The sequence below is a fragment of the Euprymna scolopes genome, chromosome 36 (genome assembly GCF_053919585.1).
Source record: "Euprymna scolopes isolate OS-2025 chromosome 36, ASM5391958v1, whole genome shotgun sequence".
NCBI lineage: Eukaryota > Metazoa > Mollusca > Cephalopoda > Sepiida > Sepiolidae > Euprymna > Euprymna scolopes.
The window spans coordinates 85,249,043-85,272,150 of NC_136517.1; the positions used below are offsets into that span (position 1 = coordinate 85,249,043).

General features: G+C 35.3%; 1 protein-coding gene and 2 pseudogenes across 7 annotated transcripts in view; 2 read left to right on the forward strand and 1 right to left on the reverse strand.

Annotated features, from left to right (window-relative positions):
- Window positions 1–23,108, forward strand: part of LOC145260656 (WD repeat-containing protein 26-like) — a 250,775-nt gene that overhangs the window by 11,740 nt on the left and 215,927 nt on the right. For all 7 annotated transcript variants that reach the window (XR_013864346.1, XM_080119000.1, XM_080118999.1 and 4 more), the window contains exons 3-4: window positions 7,145–7,204; window positions 20,081–20,217. Coding sequence is in view for 6 of the 7 variants with exons in the window: in XM_080119000.1 (XP_079975126.1) it covers window positions 7,145–7,204; window positions 20,081–20,217 (197 nt within the window). In the remaining variant the exon portion in view is untranslated. The remainder of the gene's footprint in view (window positions 1–7,144; window positions 7,205–20,080; window positions 20,218–23,108) is intronic.
- LOC145260848 (U2 spliceosomal RNA) lies at window positions 5,014–5,146 on the reverse strand (annotated as a pseudogene).
- Window positions 9,970–10,088, forward strand: LOC145260910 (5S ribosomal RNA; annotated as a pseudogene).

Here is a 23,108-nt window from a genome sequence, read left to right on the forward strand (position 1 = left end):
AAAATAAGGTGAGAACGAGAGTAAGGGCGATAATTCAAGTTCATAATTGAGCTCAAAGGATAAGGATCATTTTAAGTTTTGAAAGGAAAAAAAAAAACCCTCGAGGTTGAAAAAAAAAAAAAATGGGAAAATGTTTTCCCATCTTAAGAAAAAAGAAATCTATTTGTTAAATCAAAAATAAACTTGAATCATCGCTCTTAACCTCTTTTTGGACTTGTTTATGAAGATGGCGACTATATTATTCCTAGCATGGTGCAAGATTTCATGTTGGTGTTTTGCGTGTACAAGGAAACTTGCTATAATTTTTTTTATTTCTCACTTAAGCAATGTTAATTTTAAAACTTTAACTTAAAAAAGGTAAATGCCAAAACTCATTTCATTATGAAATAATTTGAAATAGGATTACAGAAAAGGTAGAATTATTTAGCTGAAATATTTTTGAATGTTAGTAAATTAATAATAATCCAGAATTCCTCTCTGCCCTGTCGGTGGGGCATTAGAATACACCGTCTGCCCCCCTGCAGAGAGTAAAAGTCCCTCAATGGGGGTCCTGGATATGACCTTAAACTATATCCAGTGGTGAGGCCCCAGCTTGTGGGCTTTGGGGAGTGTGGAGCCACCCTCTAATTACCATTGCTCCCAGGTTCACTCTGACCCGGAGTGGTAGTACCTGTTAGGGTCCCAACTATGGGTTAAATAGAAAATGACTTGAAAACAACAAATATAATCTATTAAAAAATTGTTCTTCAAAATCTTTGGATTCGACATTAAATAACCCGACAAGGGTTGATATGCCGTAAAACAAAAACAACCAACCAACCAACCAGAATTCCTCTGTGCTCATGTGAAACCAATTTTCAGATTTTCATAATCTACAAAAAAAGTAAATTTTCAAAATTTTATTTTTAGTGAATGTTACCAAAGTGAGGATTTAGTTGTAGTGTTGGAAAGCTCCCAAAAGGGGAGTCTTTCCCTGCTCAGTTTGTATAGAAGGAGGTTGGGTGGAATTCTTTTTTTTTAAGCATTGGATACACAAAATGGAATTACTGGTAGATTCAGAGCAGATAAACATTTTGTGTGTAATACAATGGAGAAAAATGACAAATTTAATGTGAAGAAAATATAAGGTGGAATGATAAGTGTCGCCCTAAAGAAAACAACGCTACAAACTTTATTTTTAAATTTTTATTGAAAAATTCAATTCCGGTAACTTGATTATGTAGTAGAGCTGACATCTATTTAATGTAGACACATTCAGCCTTAATCACAGTCTTGATACTGGTTTGTAACTGGGAGCATTCCTTTTCCACATGATCATGCTGGCTTTGGTGTTGTGGGAGGCTATGTTGATGTTCAAAGCCTGGGCCTCTTTGGACTTGTGGGACGGTTCTGAGTCCTGCTGCCACACCATGGGTCTGCCAGTGGCCACCTGATTACACCAGGGTATATATATATTATTCCATAATTGGAATTCATTTTTGAGATGAGCATTATATATATTAATTTATTTTTATTTCGGACTACTAGTCTCATCTTAGTTGTTGTTTTCCATTTTTTTTATTGGATTGTTTGTTCACAACGTTTCGGCCAACTAATTCCTCTGGCCTTCGTCAGGTGGTAACCACGACGGATAGGAACTTCGTATCTCCTAACTGCATTCTCAGCCATCACTGCCATCCGTAGTTGTTGTCGTCTCACCACATTTTTGCCAATTAACCTCTGGCACGCTTTGGGTGGGATTGAAACCGCTATCTTCAGACAATGTTCATCTGGAACTGTAGAGATTCAACGTCTCTATCAACTGCGCCACGGGGCCCCGAAGGGCGATCAAGGTTGGATTATTTGATCTTATAAATCCACGTTTATATATTTATTATCTGATCTTCCATAGTCGGGTCCGTACCGATTGGTATATATATATTATTCTATAATTGGAATTCATTTTTGAGATGAGCATTATATATATTAATTTATTTTTATTTCGGACTACTAGTCTCATCTTTATTAGTTGTTGTTTTCCATTTTTTAAATTTTTTTTTATTGGATTGTTTGTTCACAACGTTTCGGCCAACTACTAACAAATGTGGTGAGACGACAACAACTACGGATGGCAGTGATGGCTGAGAATGCAGTTAGGAGATTCGAAGTTCCTATCCGTCGCGGTTACCACCTGACGAAGGCCAGAGGAATTAGTTGGCCGAAACGTTGTGAACAAACAATCCAATAAAAAAAAATGGAAAACAACAACTAATAAAGATGAGACTAGTAGTCCGAAATAAAAATAAATTAATACACCAGGGTATCACCATTATACATAGGTATACTTTGGTGTTAACTTTGAAGATGTAAAGTGGCATGATGTGGCTCTCACTTGAAACCACACCAAAGACCATGACCATGGCCAGAAACTCTTTCATCACTCTGAGCACGTCCCTGTTATTCGTGGCAATCCAGCGATGCATTTTAAGGGTGCTGGTAATGGTCCTGTTGTCATAACTTTCATCTCGCTTGTTGAACATTGTGTCACTTTCAGACATGATAGAAGGCTTCTATCGCCCTTAGAATTTGTACACAACTGGCCAACTAGTAGATGGTCTGCAACAAAAAAAAGAAAACTTGTCTTCATCAAACGGAAATGGAATCCTGTCATCTATTATATAAATCTCACCTGTCTGTTTAAATGTATGTATGTACGTTTGTATGTCTGCCTAAACCTTTCGACAGAGGCGACCAATGATTTTCACGAGATCTATATTGTTTTGAAGTGCGACCCTTTGGATGACAAATATTGAAAAATTGGCTAAAACCATTATTTCCTTTACCCTCAACTGGTCGCTTTTTTCGGTGATATTTTCGAAAGTCATCCCTTTTCGATTGACTAGCCTTAATTTAAAAATTTGCCACTTTTGGTTTGGCGATGGACGCAACGGCAAAGACATCATGGAAAGTGTTCAACTGAGCTTCAATCTATGGTCCCCCCTCGCCAAACTTTCACAAGAAACACTCGTCTAGCTGTAAACACTATCAATAATTTCCCCCACTCTTTATCTGTGCCTAAACCTAAACATAGATTCCATGAACAAAGCTTCTTTCTTAGAACTGCACGCCTGTGGAATTGTCTTCCGTTTTCCTGCTTTCCGGCTGACTACAATATGGTTGTGTTCAAGTCTAAGGTAAATAATTTCTTGATGAGCCGTTCCATATAAGTTATTAAATTTACCAAATTTTCATTACTAATGATTACTATATTGACCAACTTCTACCGTACACTCTTTAACCCTTATCCTTGAGTGGCCTCTGGGCCTTGATAATGTGGTGATGCCTTTGTAAAAAAAAAAAAAAAAAAAAATCCCATTTTTTTTTTTTCACGTTCTTTTCCTCTGTGGTACGGGTTCGAGCCTGCCTGCCTACTACCACTTTTTTTTTTTTTTTTTTTTTTTTTTTTTTTTTCTCCACACACACCTCAAAACACCTGTGCAATACCAGGCACCCAGGTTAGTCTTTCCTAAAGCAACAATTTTATTGTTCCACCCTGTATATCTGGATGGTTTAGTACAGTGTTGAGCCATTGTTGGTGTGATTGCAAGAATTAGAAGTGGATGAATTAAGTTCAGGGAACTTCTGCTATTACTGACCAGCAGTGTTACCACTGTTGACCAAAGGAAGAGTCTATCAAACATGATGTATGCAGTGTGATTTATAGAAGTGAAAACTGACCAGTGAAAGTTAGACATGTGTTTTGATCATAGAGAAATTATACAAGAATGATACCATGGATGTATAATGTGAGTTTTAAAAATGGACTTGGTTTTGATGACCTCGGAGAAAGATGAAATCTGGACAGTACAGGAAGACGTGTGTAAAAGAGTAGACTTTGATGGTATAGACCGCATTGAAAGAATGGCTGGGAGTTCTTGGGTTAGTAGATGTAGAACAGTTGAGGTAGTAGGTTCGGTTCATAAGAGAAGGCCAGTAAAAACCTGGGAGAAAATGATTTTTTTTACACAGGCATCACCACATTATCAAGGTCAATAGGCCACTCAAGGATAAGGGTTAAAGAGTGTACAGTAGAAATTGGACAATATAGTAATCATTAGTAATGAAAATTCGGTAAATATGTTAACTTATCTGGAACGGCTCATATAGAACTTATTTACGTTAGACTTGAAGACAACCATATTGTAGTCAGCTGGAAAGCAGAAAAATGGAAGACAATTCCACAGGCGTGCAGTTCTAAGAAAGAAGCTTTGTTCATGGAATCTACGTTTAGGTTTAGGCACAGATAAAGAGTGGGGGGAATTATTGATAGTGTTTTCAGCTAGACGAGTGTTTCTTGTGAAAGTTTGGCAAGTGGGGTGACCATAGACTGAAGCTCAATCGTACACTTTCCATGAAAATAACGATACATCAAACTCGTAACATTTCTTCTGTGGGATAGAGGTTGCAGGGAAGAGAAAAGGACATCTCCTATGAGACTACCAAGTCTATTTTGAACTCTATCAAGGCAGGACAAGTCCTTTCTAGCAGCTCCTGCCCAGATGTGGCAACAGTATTCCATCCTTATCCAATGCATGCTAGCATGTAAAATGAACATTTAAGCGATTAAGATAATAAATTGCCTATTAGTATCATAAAAACTAGCGGGGCCTGTGGAAATTCCACAGGGGACTCATTCATATGTAATATATCGATGTTGGCATTCTGTAGATGTTCAGTGTAAATGGAGACGCCCTGATATTATTGTACCTATTTACTATGCCTCCCCACGGGACAGAGTTAGACACCAGGGTCGTTTTTTAACGTGGAGAAAAGGTACAAAAATAAAAATTGTCTCAGTCGTGAAGGATTTCTCCTCCACCGAAAGAGAACAAGAAATAGAAGTGCAGCATCTGAAGAACAGATACTACACTTTGATCTTGTCCCGAAGGGCCAAGAAACTGATATTATTGTACCTATTTACTATGCCTCCCCACGGGACAGAGTTAGACACCAGGGTCGTTTTTTAACGTGGAGAAAAGGTACAAAAATAAAAATTGTCTCAGTCGTGAAGGATTTCTCCTCCACCGAAAGAGAACAAGAAATAGAAGTGCAGCATCTGAAGAACAGATACTACACTTTGATCTTGACCAAAAGGCCAAGATATTATTGTAGCTCATTTGTTAAAACTGCAAAAGTATTTATCCAAGCTAGTAGGGATGCTTGGCGTAGCTCAGTCGTAAAATACGCTTAAATGATATTTTAATTTATGCAGATTTCGTATATATTATTATAGACAATTTTCTTTCGATTCTTACATTTTATAAAGTTAGTAGTGGTAGTAGGCATGCAGGCTCAAACCCGTACCGCAAAAGAGGAAAAGAGTGTGGGAAAAAAAAAACATGACGTCTTTGCCGTTGCGTCCATCGCCAAACCAGAAGTGGCAAAGGTTTAAATTAAGGCTAGTCAATCAAAAAGAGAGTATGACTTTCAAAAATATTGGTGAAAAAAGCGACCCCTCCTTGAAACGTTTATTTCGAATGCGCCCCTGTCATATGAAAGAACCTACTGTTGACTTTATATGCCTGTCCTTAAGTTACTGATTGTGTGGTGATAATGGCTTGAATTTAAGTTTAAAATGAAAGTCAAGTATCATGGTTCTATTGTGCTTTAGACAGAAACCTTCGTTTCAAACGCATCTCTGTCATATCAAAGAACTTACTGTTGATTTTATGTTTGGCCTTTGGTGATACGACTTCTCAAATGCACTTGTGATGTTGTGTAAGATGTTAACTTTGGTCAAAATCGCTTGTCCCTTTCATCGGATTATCTTAATCATCGGGACTTATCAAAGACATTCCGATACAAAACCTATCTAAGAACACTGCCGGACACATGAAGTTCGTTTGTGTGAAATTTCATAAAAGTCAGCCAAGCCGTTTTTGAATTCATAGGGAACAAACTCTGACACACGCACACAAAGTTCCTTTTATATAATAGTAGATGGCAATCAAGTGCAATCAGGTGGCCACTGGCAGACTCTTGGTGTGGCAGCAGGACTCGGCACTGGCCCACAAGTCCAAAGAGACTCGGGCTTGGTTTCAGAAAGAGTGTTACAGCTTTGTACCCTTCTCACTGCCCCTCCCCCAACTGGAACCCACTGGAATAATTTGTTTGGTCATACGTCGAGAACATCACCTACATGACCCCTTAAACTATATCCGATGGTGAGACCCCAGCTTGTTGACTTTTGGATAATGTGGAGCCACCCTTTAATTGCCATTGCTCCCAGGTCCACTCTGACCCGGAGTGGTAATACTGTTAGGGTCTCAACTATGGGTTGAATAGAAACCGACTTGGAAAAAACAAATATACTCTATTAAAAAGTTTTTCTTCAAAATCACTGGATTTGGCATTAAATAACCTGAAAAGGGTTGATATGCTGTAAACCAAAAACAACCAACCAACCTACATGACCTCACACAACACCATGATCGCCGCCATCCACTAAGTATTCGCCAGCTCCCGCCGGAACTTGTGGAAAAGATGTTTCCAGTTCTGGACCCGTATTGAAATGGTGATTGAGGCTGAATGTGGTGACATTGAATAGATTTCAACTCTATTACATAATCAAGTTACCTAAATTCTTTTTTTCATTGAAAGTTTTAAAATAAAGTTGTAGTTTTCTGTAGTTGGCGAAAACCTTGTGAAACGACTATGAAAATGAGGATAAGTCCGCAAATAAATATACAAATTACTTATCTCAAAGGATTCCAATGATAAAAACATTTTTAGTGTTTAAAGTATTTCGAGTAACAAACTTTACGAATCGGCAAATCCAGTTATTTCTAAATTAAAGACTTAAAACAAAAAAATAGAAAATATTTATACATTTTTTTTATATATAAATTAATAATTATCTTTCAAAATTGTAACATTGGGTGGATGCTATTTTAAACAAATCTTTTCCACAGATGACGACAATAAAAGATGATTTAGAATTTAAATTGATAATTACTTTATTTGATGTTCAAAAAATATGAAATGGTAATTGTCACTTGAACACTAATTGTATGTAATTTTTTTCTTTTTTTTTGGGGGGGGGGTTCTCAGCATTTATGTGTGATATTAAAGAAATTTGTTTTCTATTTTTCTTTGAAAATTTTAGGCTGACCATGACCTGAATGAACTGAAGTTGTTAATTGAAGACAGTTGTCAGACAGTTTTAGTAAGTAACATGTATTAATTTTTATTTTTCTTGTTTACATTAGTGATTATTTAAACCAACACATTTCAGGTGAAAACATTATGTACTTACGTGTCATGTCGAAATCTATATAAGTTTCCAAAAATTACGAAAAATTAACCTGTAGAAAATGTGTTAGATGTATTAACAAAAAATCAGCCACAATTATAATCTGAAATGTGTTGGTTTAAAAATGGCGGACTCTTTAAGTCAAGGGTTATCTTCCTTTGTCATACTGAATTGGTCCACATTAAAACATACGATAAAACACGATAATTCGATAAATTCTATTTTTCTTTTTTATAATTTTTCTACTTTATCATTTTTCATAATTTATAGAATTCTGACATCACACATAAGTATGTAATGTTTTCACCTGAAATGTTAGTTTAAAAGATCAATGTAAACATTGGTCCCTTTATAGAGGGATTGGACCGAGTACTTCACTCCTGTTAGTCTGTTTGTTTGCATTTTTCTCAATAACCAGGCCTGTCATGGTGAAAGTAAATTTTTGCTAGAACAGATTTTCCAGGTTAACTCTGGTTGTCCTCCCCACCCTAGGGGGCAGTATAGGGATAAAATTGCCCCCCAAATCATTTAAAATAGTTACCGATTGCTTCAAATTTGAATCGGTATGAATTTCGTCCGGGTTGGGATAGCAAATTTGGCACGCAAACAATATCCCACCCAAACTCATTAATCCTCCTACTTCTCTACTAGCACAAAGGTTCATGCTTATGGTTAGGAATTACAATTTTTCGACATTCAATCTGGGGTTTATGTGTTTTGTCACCAATTTTGTTCAACTATGCCATCGATTGGATTACTTCCAGGTCATTGGCAAACATTCCCTGTGTCATTATGGGTTATGATTTCCAACTGTCAGACCTCAACTATGTAGACTGTATTGCTATACTTGATGAAATCTTCAAGCCATCTTCGAGCTCACAGAGCAGTTGCATGACCAGTCATTTTTGCAAGGGATGGACGAACATCATCACTAGGTAAAATATACCTTGTAAACAAAGTGCAAGATATTCAAACAATTGCATTTAAAGAGACAGAATCTTTAAAAGATCTCTTGGTTGAAATGTCTTGCATCTGGTAGGATTCCCCATCCCCAGCTAGAACAAAGAAAATTGAAAGAATTGTGTGTAATATGTGACGCAGCATTTTCTGATAGTTCCGACTTAAGATTGCAGACAGAAATCTTTTTATTGTAACATTTGCTCGTTGATATTTTCAAGCAATTCATATTTACAAACATGCTGGCGAACACTGGAGGGGGGGGGGGCTTGTGGCATTAGCGGATTTAGATTTTCCGAGAAGTCTCATTTGTGGAACCACGCACAAACACCGAGACCTTTTTTTTTTTTCCTTTTCAAGTGTTTAAGCCTTCGTTTTCAAACAGTTTTTTTTATTTTTATTTTATTTATTTATTTATTTTTTTGCAACATGCATGAACACTGGAGATAAACTATGAAAGGAAACACAAGGCAATGACAAAGAGATGACAAGAACAGATGAACGGTTTAGAACAAGCAGGATCTTTTTCTTTATTTATCAAAAAGTTAATAATATAGAAAACCTGGGATAGTATTTTTGGTGATGTCATTGAAAAAACAAGCAAGACAGGGATGACGTCACAGAATATAGGCAGTACAGGAACGTCGTCACTGGGAGCAGGCAACACGGTAATGCCTTGACTAAGAGGAGGAAGACTTGTAAGTGGTGTAAGTAATTAATTGGAAGGGCGCTGTCTCATGGGGGAGGGGGGTCACAAGAAAAACAGAACACTTGAATAGAGTAACAAAATGTACTGACAGGAACATACAAAAGGGTTTTTTGTGGAGTTTTGTTTTCAGAAAGTCACACTTGAAAAGCCACATGTATAGACAGTCATTCCAGTAATCATAGGAGCAACCAAACTCGAGAAAAAAATTAAAAAACTTACTTGTTGAATATATCTGAACCAAGTGCAAGAGAAATACAAACAGTTACACGCAAAGGAACAATTAGAATCTTAAAAAGATCTTGCTGTTAGTGACTGAAATTGTGGGTGATTGTCTGCCATCCTGTAGAATGCCCCATTCCTATGAAAAACAAAAAAAAAATGAGAGAATTTTAATGCTCACTAGACACTATCCTCGAGGTCTAAGGTCTCTGTACAGGGGTTTGTCAGGACAACCTGGCATGAAGACAACTTTTCCCTACAAGTAAAGCTTGACTAAATATTCGAAATAACAGCATTCACAACACAAATAAGATGTCCTTGGTATTACTAACCCACACTGGCTTTTATGAGGAATGGTACACTTTCTCCAAGCAATGTTACCTCAAGTAATAATGGAACAGATACATTAAATCCGTTGCCAAGACTGCTGGAAAAACGGTAGGATCCTTTTACCACTCCAGTAGATATCTCGCTCCTTGTGCAATTCTCTACCTATATAAAAGCCAGTTACAGCCAATGAAGTACTGTTGCCACATCTGGGCAGGAGCTACTAGAAGCAGCTTATTCTGCCTTGACAAAGACTAGCTTAGTGGGGATGCTCTTTTCTCTTCTCTGCAACCTCTTTCTCACAGAAGAGACATTGCGAGCCTGTCTCTGGTTTATCGTTAGTTTCATGGCAAGTGCTCATCTGAGCTTCAGTCTATGGTCCCCTTCGCTAACATTCACGAAAAACACTCATCTAGCAAAAACCACTATCTATAATTTCCCCCATTCTTTATCTGCCTAAACCTAAACGTACGGCATAATCACGTTGACACACCGGTTCCCGTCAGATCACCGAAGTTAAGCAATGTTGAGCCTGCTCATTACTAAAATGGGTGACCAATTTGGGAAGTCCAGGTGCTGTATGTAGGAGGACGTCGACACCTCCCTGCAAAAAGTTGCAAAAACCTAACGTTTTCATCTCTCCCAACGGGGATATACATGCGACTGGGGACCATTTATGAATTTCATACTCCCATGAAACTTCCTCCTTTGGAGGTATCTGGTTAAACCCTGAATAGGGTTGGTGCTGACTGCACAAACCTAAACGTAAATTCCATAAACAAAGCTTCTTAGAATTGCACGCCTGTGAAACTCTCTTCCGTTTGCCTGCTTTCCAGCTGACTACAATTTGATTATCTTCAAGTCTAACGTAAACGAGTTCTTGATGAACTGTCCCCCTCGGTAATTCAATTTACAAAATTTCCACCACTAATATCCGTTAACCCTTATCCTCGAGTGGCTTTACTAAATCATTTAAAGGGTCAATTGGTGAGAGGAAAATTTTTTTTTCTAAACTTCTTTACTAACTGTGTTTGGGATGTAAAAAAAGAACTTTAATGGGATATCTGTGTAAGCCCTAGAAATGGAGAAGGGCCTTGATTTCTTTGACTGAAATAAAATTAAATCGAAAATATGAAAGTTTTGCTGACATCAAATTTGCGATAAACGGGATGCTGTTTTACGCATCAGCCTGAAGATCAACATGCAAAAGATGAAACTCTTAATTGCTGGTTTCCTCCCATACGAAAAATAATCAGTTGCCCTTGATGGGGACCTCTTTAAAGAGGTTGATAATTTTAAATACCTTGGCTCTATCATCATCGCAACAAGTCAAGGAGAGAAAGGATGTCAACAATCACATCAGTTCTGCCTGTCTTGCTTTCTGCCATCTTTGACTTTTGACTTTTGTCCAGGCTTGAATTCAGAATTGGTGTGGAGAAAGAAGTGGCTTACCGTTAAAGCGGCTGCGCGTTTGTGCCTGCAGAGCACAAATTGAGAATCAAGATGGCACCCGCATGCTTTTATGTGGAAAAAAAGTCTCGGAGAATCTCGTACACTGGTTCCATAAATAACGAGGAAAGGAAAGCGGGAGGACAGACGATTTTTAGTCACTAAAACGAACGGACGTGTGTAAAAGAAGAGGTAGAAGAAAAGAGTGTGGTGAACGAAACAAACGACTCGGTTGAAAGTAGAGTTGTAACGAACACAATTAGTACTAAAATCTGCATCTATCTAGCTCTCGTCTGCACTATTTTATTGTATGACTGCGAAACCTGGTTGATGAGTGCAAACGATCTACGAAAGCGTGAGGTGTTCGATCACTTTATGTCACTGTCGCATCTTTCGTGTTTGCTGGCAACAGTTCATCTCAAATGCAGCTGTTCATTCTCTACAACATATCTTTCCTAGAGCAAGTTCTTTCCTCGAGACATCTTCACCGGTTCAGTCGTGCTCTTCGTCATTGCCGAGATGATTTTATTCGTAGTCATTGAACTGGCCCCTCGGGTTAAAAAAAAAAAAAAATGACAGGAAGGTTAGCAGAAAACCTGGCTTAGGGTGATGTAAAGGATGCCTTTTTCCCCCTCCTTTTTTTTTTTTTTTTTTTACATAGGAGTCACCACTTATCAAGGCCCGGAGGCCACTCGAGGATAAGGGTTATAGTGTACAGTAGTCAATGGGATAATATTGTAGTAATCGTTAGTAGTGGAAAAAAAGCGGGCGGCTCATAAAAAATTTGTTTATGTTGGACTTGAAGACAACCAAGTTGTAGTCAGCTGGGCAGAAAGCAAGACAAGCAGAACTGATGTGATTGTTGACATCTTTCCTCTCTTTGACTTGTTGCGGTGATGATAGTGGCAAGGTATTTAAAATTATCAACCTCTTTAAAGAGGTCCCCCATCAAGGGCAACTGATTATGTTAAGCTGATACTGAGCACTTGACTCTGAGGTTCACTGCTGCAATTGTGATCGGCTGTTATATGTAAGAAAATGTCTGGGGGAAGACACAACATATATTGAAAAAGAAAAAAACTAAAAGGAGTCAAAGAGGAAAATAAAAATTTATTGAACAGATGAAGTGAAAACAAATATTTACAAGAAAAAGTGAGAGAGAGATAAATCCAGTTTTAGGTTAATCTAGCTTTTATGCAGTGTAAATAATAACCAAGTTTGAGAAATAATGTATTACTTTGGTCAGAATATAAGATCAGAAAATCAATATTTACCAAGAGTCCAGTTCTTTGTGATGGTGTTTGCAATTGGCTTGTTTCAGGAATTCCTTACAACTGGATTTTATCTCAAGAAAAATAGGTCAGTTATAAATATTTAAAAGGTCACCTCAAAATAGCGTTCCTTCTCAGAACTGATTTAATAACTGAAGTTAGTTGTTGTGGATGGAACTTCTAGAATTTCTAAAATGGAACACGAGTTGGAACTTTTTGGAAGCCTCGGAAAAAGAACACTGTTCTGTTCTATTTTTAGAACTCTCCTAAAACACTTAAAAAGAATTTTAATTTTCTAATGTAATGAGTTTTAAAAGTAAAAGTTCTATATTCTTATATAGTGTTTATTATTATATATTATTATATTTATTATATTTATTATTATATTTATTATATTATTATATTTATTATATTATTATATTTATTATTATATATTATTATATTTATTATTATATATTATTATGTTTATTATTAGTGTTGGGACGATTCCTAATTTTTATACGATTCCGATTCCAGGAAAATATTGATTAACGATTCCGATACCAAGTACGATTCCGATTCCTAGGGAATTATTGTTTTGAAATATACCAGGTAGTTTTATACTTATGGTCGGTAGTTCCCAAATATGGTCCCTAACTTTGGAAGAGATATTTTATGTCTACACCGTCGTGTTTTGGTTTAAATAAAATTATTATATAGTAAACTAAACGGAAAAATTAGCAAAATTTATTTTAGAGGAAATTTATTTTACTTAATTGGAATACAGAAAAAAAAAAAACCCAAAGAAAATGGAATTTATCCTTCAGAGCAAAAACAAATAAAATAGAATTTATATAACAGAACAAAAACAAGAAAATTAGAGAATAAATTAACACGATTCATTATTTTGGCCCTCATAATTAACAGATTTAATGAATTAAATAAAAAAAAAATATAGCGGAAGAGAAAGAAAATATATACTAATTAAATATAAAAAAGATAAATATTTAATTTAATAATTTCTGAATGAACGTGCGTAATGAAAAAAACAATATACCACGTGACATGGCGCTGTAGATACAAAGTAACCCTTCCAAAGTTAACGACCATATTTGAGAAATACCATTAATCGAAGGTATAGCGAAAAGTTACAATTAAAGGAATTTCAAAAACGATTTTTTGTTTGGCTATTGATAGTTGTATTTGTGACGGCAGTTCTTCAGACCTCCATAATTCACAAAGAGTAGTTAACGCCTATTGTTTTTTCTAACTTTTTCATTGCTTTTACACGTTGTTTCTAACGTGAAGAATAAGTTTAGCCAAACTAATTTTGAAATAGGGTATATCAAAGGAACACATATAAAAATGATACCACTATAAAAAACAAATGAAATACTAGATAAAATTGAGCAAACATAATTACCAAAATTACAGAAAAAGATAAAAAAAAAAAAAATGAAAAAAAAATGGTAAAGTTTGTTGAGTGAAATGAATTATTGAAAGAAAATTAATTGAACTAATAGAAATGTTAAATAAAAAAAATGTCACATTTCAATATTTTTTTAATAATTAAATTCTCAGGGTTGTCGAAATTAAAAATTGAGTGATTTTTTTTTTTTTATTAGACTTATTTCGAAGCTTGTTACCTTGAAAAATACATTTTAAACCCTGTTTTTTTTTTTTTTTTTTTTTTTTTTTTTTTTTTTAAATAAATTGAAAAAAAAAAAAACGCAATAAAAAAATTTAATTGATAATTGAAACTTTAAAAACATATTAAACATTGAAAAATTACTTATCTCTCAAATTAACGTCCAATAAAGTAGATCCAGTCTTCATACAGGAATTCGGTTATAATAAATATATCTTTCCCAAACTTAAAAATCAAATCTTTTTTTTTTTTTTTTTTTTTTTTTTTTTTTTTTTTTATAGAGAGAGTGCTTTAAAATCGCCGGGGAATGCTGTTTAAAATTTTTAAGAAATAAATTTTAGGAGTTTAGTGCCTTTCAAAGACGGTTATCATAATTTATTATCATCATTTAATTTCCTTTTTTCCTCCCCCCACACCTTTCCACGTTGTTCAGTAGTTAACAAAAAAAAACTTATAGAATTTAATTTTTGAAACCAATGTATAAAAGTTTACATAATGAAATGCAAATATGCATTTTCTTTTGAATTTTTTTTTTTGGTTGACTGTGTTCAATTCACACATGGTTGATGCGGTTCAATATTGCTAAACTATAAGTCTTAAGTAAAATTCTATTTATAAATATTTTTAAAATGAAATTATTTAATTAATCATAAATATTATTTAGACATAAAAATTAATTGATTACAAAACCTTTTAAAGAATATATATTAATTTCTTTTTCGTTCGGCAAAAAACTGCGCCAAACACTTTTTTTTAATTTTCAATTTAAAATTCTAGAAAAAAGATTATATTATTCTGCTTTTAATATAATCAAATTCAGGGTTTTATCTTTCTGGAGAAAAAAATAATGGATTTTATTTCAATGAAATTAAAAAAAAAAAACAACTTGACTGAATTGAATTAATTACCTTTAAATTAACGAAGGGGTTATTTAATAACTTTAGGTTTGGAAGAGATAGGTATGGGGGTCGATTTTTTTGAAACTTCAAAAGAAGCCGACTGCTGTCCAAATTTTGCGAAATAATACAACGTGATCAATTTCATTTTAGAGATATTTCTTTCAAAAGCCTTCTTTTAAAAAAAGAAAAAAAAAGTATATTGTTCTATTAAACCTTTTACTGTTTAAATAATTTGACTTTGCTCGTTTTATTTTAAGAAAATATAAGTTGAAAAAGCATTTTCATTCAGTATTAGAAGATTTGTCAGTAAAAAAAAACAATCGCCAAAAAGATAAGCGGTTTTTTATTTTTACTCACAATGTAGATCCCTGCATACTTCTTTTCAAGTTAACTCTTTTGTAGTTTTGATTACAATAGATCTGAATGAATGAACCTTGTAAGGGAGGGGTCACTAAGCATTGCCTGTTAATAATGAATTTCTTTGGTTTCTTTTTATAACATGCTACATTTCTCTCTTGCGGTTAGAAATAGCAGGGATTTTTTTTCTTTTTTTCAACATCAGACTAAAAGAATCGTAATGAAGGAATCGGAAAATAAAGGTATTTTTTAACGATGCGATTCCGATTCCGATACCTCCCAAAATACACGATTCTTACGATTAACGATTCCGATTAATCGTCCCACCACTATTTATTATTATATATTATATTCATTATTATATATTATTATATTTATTATTATATATTATTATATTTATTATTATATATTATTATATTTATTATTATATATTATTATATTTATTATATATTATAATATTTATTATATATTATAATATTTATTATATATTATAATATTTATTATATATTATAATATTTATTATTATATATTATAATATTTATTTTATATTCTTGGTAAGAAATTGTAATTTCTTATTTTAAAGAAGAATCTGTCCTCTCATGACATTATCTACTACTGTGATGGACCGTCGCATGTGGTCAGCTTTTGTTTCCGATGTGGTAAATTCTTTGGATAGAACTGACCGAAGTGCTCCAGAGTGAATACCAAAACAAGTGTGAACCCTGTTAGCGATCTTTTAAACCATCGCATTTCAGGTGAAAACATTATTGCATACTTTTGTGCCACAGCAAAATTAGTATAAATTCCAAAAATTACAAAAACACTGATTCAATAAATAATAAACAATTATGTTTAAATTACGTTGTGTTTAAAGATGGCGAACCCTTAATTTAAACCTGCATTAATCACCTGGATGTTTATAGACCCCTACGCAAAAATGGTTAGTGTTATTTTATAAAATAGTTATCCTGCTGGTTCATATCATATATCTACAGTTCTTGTCAAACAGTTTGAATCACTTGTAGCTTGTTGATATTAATATAAAATAATTCAATAAAACAAATTATAAAACCAAGGAAAAATTAAGATATTACATTAGCTAAACTCATAGTTACATGAATGAATAAATTGTAAGTAAAATAATCCATCAAAATTTATAAAGAAAATACCAAAACATTAATTCCATATTAAATATTAGAAAGTAGCCTAATGATACATAATGTGCTTACAAGGGGTGTGCAATAAGTAATGCCCCCATGACCCACTTCAAGTTGTCTGATCTAGCTGAAATTTTGCATGTGCAATCATTTATATCTCTACGGGTTATGTGGCAAATTACAGCTCTGAAGTAATTGTGGTTTCTGTTTTACAAGTGTTTGAACTGAGTCAGGTGTGAAATGGAGCCTGTTGAATGTTGAGCAGTAATCCGGTTTTTGTATTTGAAAGGACGTACACCACAGAAGACTTTTGATGAAATGAAAAGAAACTTATGGTGATAATGCCCCATCATATGACCTTGTAAAACGCTATCATTGTGAATTAAAACATGGCCGGAAGACTATGGAAACAGCTCCCAAACCTGGTCCCCCCCCCCTTCTGCCATTAATGAGGCATCTGTCTGTCAAGTTGAGGCTGCCATTTTGGAAAATCGGCGCATTACTATTCGCCAAATAGCCCAAGATGTCAAGATTAGTACAGGGTCTGTGGAAACTATCATTCATGACCATATGCATAAGGTGTCTACCAAATGGATTCCCAGATTGCTCACGCCATTCCAGAAGCGAGAACGCGTCGAATGCTCGAGGATGAATTTGGAGATGTGCCAAGAAGATGAGTCAAAGTTTTTCAAAAGACTGATTACACAAGATTAAACCTGGATCCATCACTATGATCCAAAGCCCAGTCAATGCAGTGGAAGCACTTGGACTCACCACCACCAAAGAAGGCAAGGGTGCAGCCCTCCACTGGCAAGGTCATGGGGACCAGGACGGAGTAGTGATGAGATTTCCTGGCAAAGGGTACCATAATTACAGGAGCTTATTATGCTTCACTTTTGAGGAAATTAAGGGAAGCTATCAAAATCAAGAGGCGGGGCAAGATCAGCAAAGGTACCCTCCTCCTGCAAGATAACGCTCCGGTCCACAACTCGCATGTCACCAGATCAGAAGCACGAGCGTGTGGTTATGAAATCCTTCCTTATCCTCCTTACTCTCCTGACTTTGCACCCTCTGAGTTTCACCTCTTCCCAGCCATGAAGTTGTTTTTGAAAGGAAAGCGTTTCCCAGATGATGCAGCCTTGATTTCTGAAGTCACGTCGTGTTTGGAGGACCAACCTCTGGTGTTCTACAAAAACGGTCTCCAGAGCCGAGTCAAACGATGGGAGAAATGCATAACTCTGGGTGGTTCCTATGTAGAGAAAGACTAATATCTGTGCCAAGTTTCGTTGCTCTACTGCTATGGGAAGTGAGTCGGGGGCATTACTTATTGCACGCCCTCGTATATCTACAAATTTTCATTCCACTGGAAAAATACAAAATATATAAATAAAAAAAATCATACCTACGTTTAGTCAGCTAGTGTGACTGGACATCCCAGAAGGACAAAGTGATGTCTATCTCTAAGCTTTCTCTTCAACGACAGAGATACAACTGCGCCATACCATGTATGCTCTACCCTTACTGAATCAGGAGAGTGCTGGGTGGGGTAAGAAAAGAAATAAATTGCGAGCTAGGAATTATGAGTACGTAAGCAAAATTGGGGTGACAAAACACACCATGGGACTAACACAGGATTAAGTAATTGTCATTAGCCAGGTTTCACTTCACTCTTGTTATAACACTTTGTACACATTTCTGGCACTTTTTTTTTTTTTTTTTTTTTTTTTTTGTCGACAGCGGTAACACTCTGCTAGTTAGTCATGATAGAAGTTTTCGGAATTTGTTCCATCCACATCTAACTCTTGCACTTACACAAGCAGCAGCTGTTCCCTTGCCTCAGTGGTGTCACCAAGGTAACAATTTCTAACCAACTGCATAATCATGCACTAGGCAGCATGTTGAGCTGTTTGCATGTTTGTGATGCATATGAATAACGGACATGCTGTGCAGTGTAGGCACACTTGTGTTCATACAACAGCGTGCTTCTTTTGTTTATTTATTATTATGAATGGGAAATTACAAGTGATGCTTACGATCAAAGAAAACACAAGGATTAGTTTGGTTGTTATTTTCATATGTCAGGTGTTCGTGTACGACTTTAAATTGCATTCAGTGATGAAGTCCAGTTTGAGAGTGTAGAGTTGCTCCTGAGTATCATTACTTACAGGCTTACTCTGACCTAGTGTAATGTCACTCTATCAATGAGTTTGGGCACAATACTAACATGCCTTAGAGACCCTTGAACAAAGTGTTTTTCTTAATTTTTTTTTGTATTTGGATTCTTCAAACTACTATTCTCATTTTGAGTGTCAATGTAACCTACGACCTTAAAGTGTATCTTGTGGAACTCAGGATGGACAAAATTTCCAGCAGGACCCTTTATTTACTTCACGGAGATAGCATTCTGTCAGCCATGACTGGATAGTAAGTAGTTCTCAAAGTACGTAATTCACAATTGCAATTTTCGGTCACTCACACTGAGGATTAAACCTTCGACCTTTAAGAGAGTATATCTCTTTTTATGATTGATTTTCCAAGTACTCTAACCAATGCATTATGGGTCTTTGGAAAAGGTCGTAGGTTACATGGACCGAAATGTGAAAATGACACTGAAGATGAGAATAGTAGTTCGAAGAATTCTAATACAAATAATTAATCCTCTCAAAAAATTAAAAAATTTTTTTTGCTGTATTCTATAAAAGCAATATATACTTATGCATTATAATTGGACAAAAAAAAAATGTATTTTAAGTAAAATCTTAATCTGTCGTGTTGAAATTAGTGAAAGTTACAAGATAAAAAAAACCAAAAAAAAAAAACCTTATAAATGCAGTTTGAAATTTCAGCAAATTTCACAACAAACTGACTTATCTCCCTTGTTTTCATTTTCTGTATTTAAAATGAAAAAATGGCAGTTCAAATATATATTATTTTTTTACAAAAAAAAAAAAGAAAAATTGTTTTACTATCTTTTCTACTCTATTCAATTTTTGGAATTTTTACTAATTTCAACACTTAATTTATTTTATATTTCTCTTAGTCTATTTGTTCAACTTTTTTTCTTTTTTAGAAACTACTTGGCTAATCTGGCTGAAATTTTGTATAGACCTTTTATTATGATAAAGTGCAGCTAAGTATTATGGTATCCGTTCAATGCATAGTTACAATTAAGAGGGATTGGTATTTAATACAAAAATGTGCACAAATTTGAACATTCAATCAATTCTGCGTAAAGCACTCATTTGAGGGCTATAATTTAATGGGCTAAAAAAATCTAGTTAAGTAATGGTGTTTTCACTTAAAATTCATTTTATTTTATATCCAATTACATTGCACACACACCAAAAAAAATATCAAGGTCTCATGTATGATATGAAAAGAAACTGGAATCTTAAGGAGATATCAATCATGCCAGTTATCATAGGTGCCACAGGGCTTATGAAGAAGAACCTGAAGCCCTACCTGACAATTATTCCTGGTGAACCAAGTGCAAAAGAGAGCCAGACAATTGCACTTAAGGGAACAACGATGATACTAAAGAGCTCTCGGCTGATTTCAATAAAAAGCAGGACGATGTTGGCAGCTGGTTTGGCTGCCTCATACCCAACATTACAATCTTCAAAGGAAGAAAATAAAAAAAATAAAAAAATGATATAGTATTTTACTTTTCTTAACCATTTGTGTTGTTATTGTCTTATCCAAATAAACAAAAAAGGGAAATTTTAGAAACTTTAGCAAGACGTATGCATCAACTCGTCTTTTAATTTTTTTTTTTCCAAATTAAAATTTAAAAACCTTGTTTTTATTTTATTTTTAGAAAATGAAATTTCTTATCTTGGAACAAAAGTATCTTGAATTTTTGGAGGATGGAAAAATTTTGGATGCATTACATTGTTTGCGACATGAACTAACCCCACTTAAATTTAATACGGAAAGAGTTCATGAGCTTAGTACGTAAGTATCACTTCCAAACTTTTTTTTTTTTTTTTTTTTTTTTTTTTTTCATGAAGCACTGTGGCATGGATAGCTCAAACCAGACTAGCTTAAACTGTGCCAAAATTTTAAAAGTTCTGACTTGGGCCTGAGATCTTCCAATAGTAGATCCCTTCTTCTAATCTAATATGTAAAAAGCAAAATGTGTGTGTGTCGCAAAATCTTCCAACAGATGCGGCCCTGTCGGTGGGGTATTAGAATACGCCAACTGTCCCCCTGCAGAGGGTAAAAGTCCCTCAATGGGGGTCCTGGATATGACCTTAAACTATATCCAGTGGTGAGGCCCCAGCTTGCGAGCTTTGGAGTGTGGAGCCATCCTTTAATTACCATTACTCCCAGGTCCACTCTGACCCGGAGTGGTAGTACCTGTTAGGGTCCCAACTATGGGTTAAATAGAAACCGACTTGAAAACAACAAATATATTCTATTAAAAATTTTTTCTTCAAAATCTTTGGATTCGGCATTAAATAACCCGAAAAGGGTTGATATGCCGTAAACAAAAACCACCAACCAACCAATCCAAAAGATGCGTCAGAACGTGACAAAATCGGTATCATTTTAAAGCTTTGTCTCTTGAACAACGAATATAAAAAAAAATTGGCCAAAAACATTAATTCTTTTACCCTCACTTTTCTGGGCAGCTTTCTACAAGGCAGGTTTGTTTTGTTTTTGTTTTTTTTTTTGTCAACATTTTTGCAAGTTATCGTCTCCTTCCAATTGACTACCCTTAATTTCAACGCTCACAATTTCCGGTTACGAGATGGACGTTTTTTTTTCATCTTCTTTTCCTCCTTCACTGTACGGGTTCGAGCCTGCCTGCCTGCCTACTATAATTATTTTTATTTTATTTTTTATCTTCTCTCTCCACCACTTCTCAACATCCAATCAACACTGGGTATCCTTGCTAATCTTTTATAAATCTGTATCATTTAATGTTACTATGCTTTCAAAATAATATAATAATAATAATATTAATAAGGAAACATTAGGTGATTGTGCAGTGATTAACTAGTTTTAAGAAAAAACATAACTAACCAAATGCAATAAAATTTACTTTTCTGCTTGCCCATATAATTTTCATTTGTGTTCACTGATTGTAAGATTTATTTATGCATTTGTTATCATTACTTAGCCAAACAAAAGTGGTTTCCATCATGGACACAAACTTTTTTTTTTGGGAGGGGGGTCTTGGTTTCAAATTTTGCGGCTAAAAAGTGTCACCCTAAAGAAAACAACATTACAGCTGTATTTTGAAATTTTATTTAAAAAATCAATTCAGGTAACTTGATTATGAAGTAGAGCTGACATCTATTCAATGTAGCCACCTTCAGCCTCAATCACTGCCACAATATGGGTTTAGAACTGGCAGAATGCTTTTTCCACAAGTGCCAGCGGGAGCTCGGCGAATACTTGGCAGATGGCAATGATCAGGCTGGCTTTAGTGTTGTTGGAGGTTATGTTGGTGATGTTTTCTACATATGATCAAGCAAATTAGTTCGGCAGGTTCAGGTTGGGAAAGGAGAGGGGGCCGTAAGAGGAGGATACAAAGTTGTAGCACTCTTTCTGAAGCCAAGCCTGGGTCTCTTTTGACTTGTGAGCCAATACAGAGTCCTGCTTCCATACCCCTGGTCTGCCAGCGGCCACCTGATTGCACCAGATCACCACACTCTTCAGCACATCCAGGTACATTTTGTTGCTAACTTTAAAGCAGACTTCAAAGATGTGAGGTGGTACGATGTGACCCTCACTTGAAACCATGCCAAAGACCATAACCGTGGCCATAAACTTCATTGAGATGTGCTCTCAAGCATTGAACCGTCCAGATTTGCATTTTGAGTGTGCTGGCAATGGTCATGTAGTCATAGCTTGGATCTGTAGAGAGCATGAGTTGTACAGCGACACATCTCCAATCTCACTCATTAACAAGCATGAGTTGTACAGCGGTGCATCTCTGATTTCGCTTGTTGAACATTGTGTCACTTTCAGACATAGCAGAAGTCTCCTATGGTTCTTGGGATTTGTACACAACTGACCAACTAGATGGTCTGCAACAAAAAAGAAAACCAGTTTTCATCAAATGGAAATGGAATCATGTCTTTTTTATGGCAATAATTTTATCGTTCCACCCTGTTGTAATCGTTAATGGTGTAAATTGGGTAGAATTTGATTATTTATTGGGGCTGGATCAACAAGAACTTAATGACATTGGATTTGAGGGCTATGTTGTATTTAACCAGGAAGTAGGCCAGCAAAAGTGTTCCACAAGCGGGCAGTTCTGGGAAAGAAGCTTTGTTCATAAAATCTGCATTTAGATTTATGCACAGATAGTGGGGGAAATCGCCTATAGTGGTTGTAGCTAGTCGAGTGTTTTCTTTTTTTTTTCTTTGTGAAAGTTTGGAAAAGGTGGGGGAGACCACAGATTTTTGTTTGCATCCCTCTGCTGGTTTTACAAGTATTTTAATGGTAGGTGCTCCAAACTACAAGCCCTTGTCCCTCCTTGATGTAAATACCCCCGACAAGCGGGAAGTTCTGGGAAAGAAGCAAATCAGTAGCAAAATCCCACCCCTACACAGTAGAAATCCTTAGATGTTAAAAGTCCTTCTACTCTAATAGTTTCTTTCCTAAGATTGCTAGACTTTAGAATTCCCTTCCGGGTTCCTGCTTCCTGACATGCAAAAGTTTAAGTGTAATGTAAACATATCTTGCTGCTCAACTCCCTACATAGTACCCCTGCAAATTATGTCCTAGATAGTAGTCCCTACATCAAAGTGTCACTGTGGGTTCCATTCTATACCAATTCACGAGTCCAATAAGGTCGGAGCTTGCATCACGAAAGCATAGTGAGACAACCA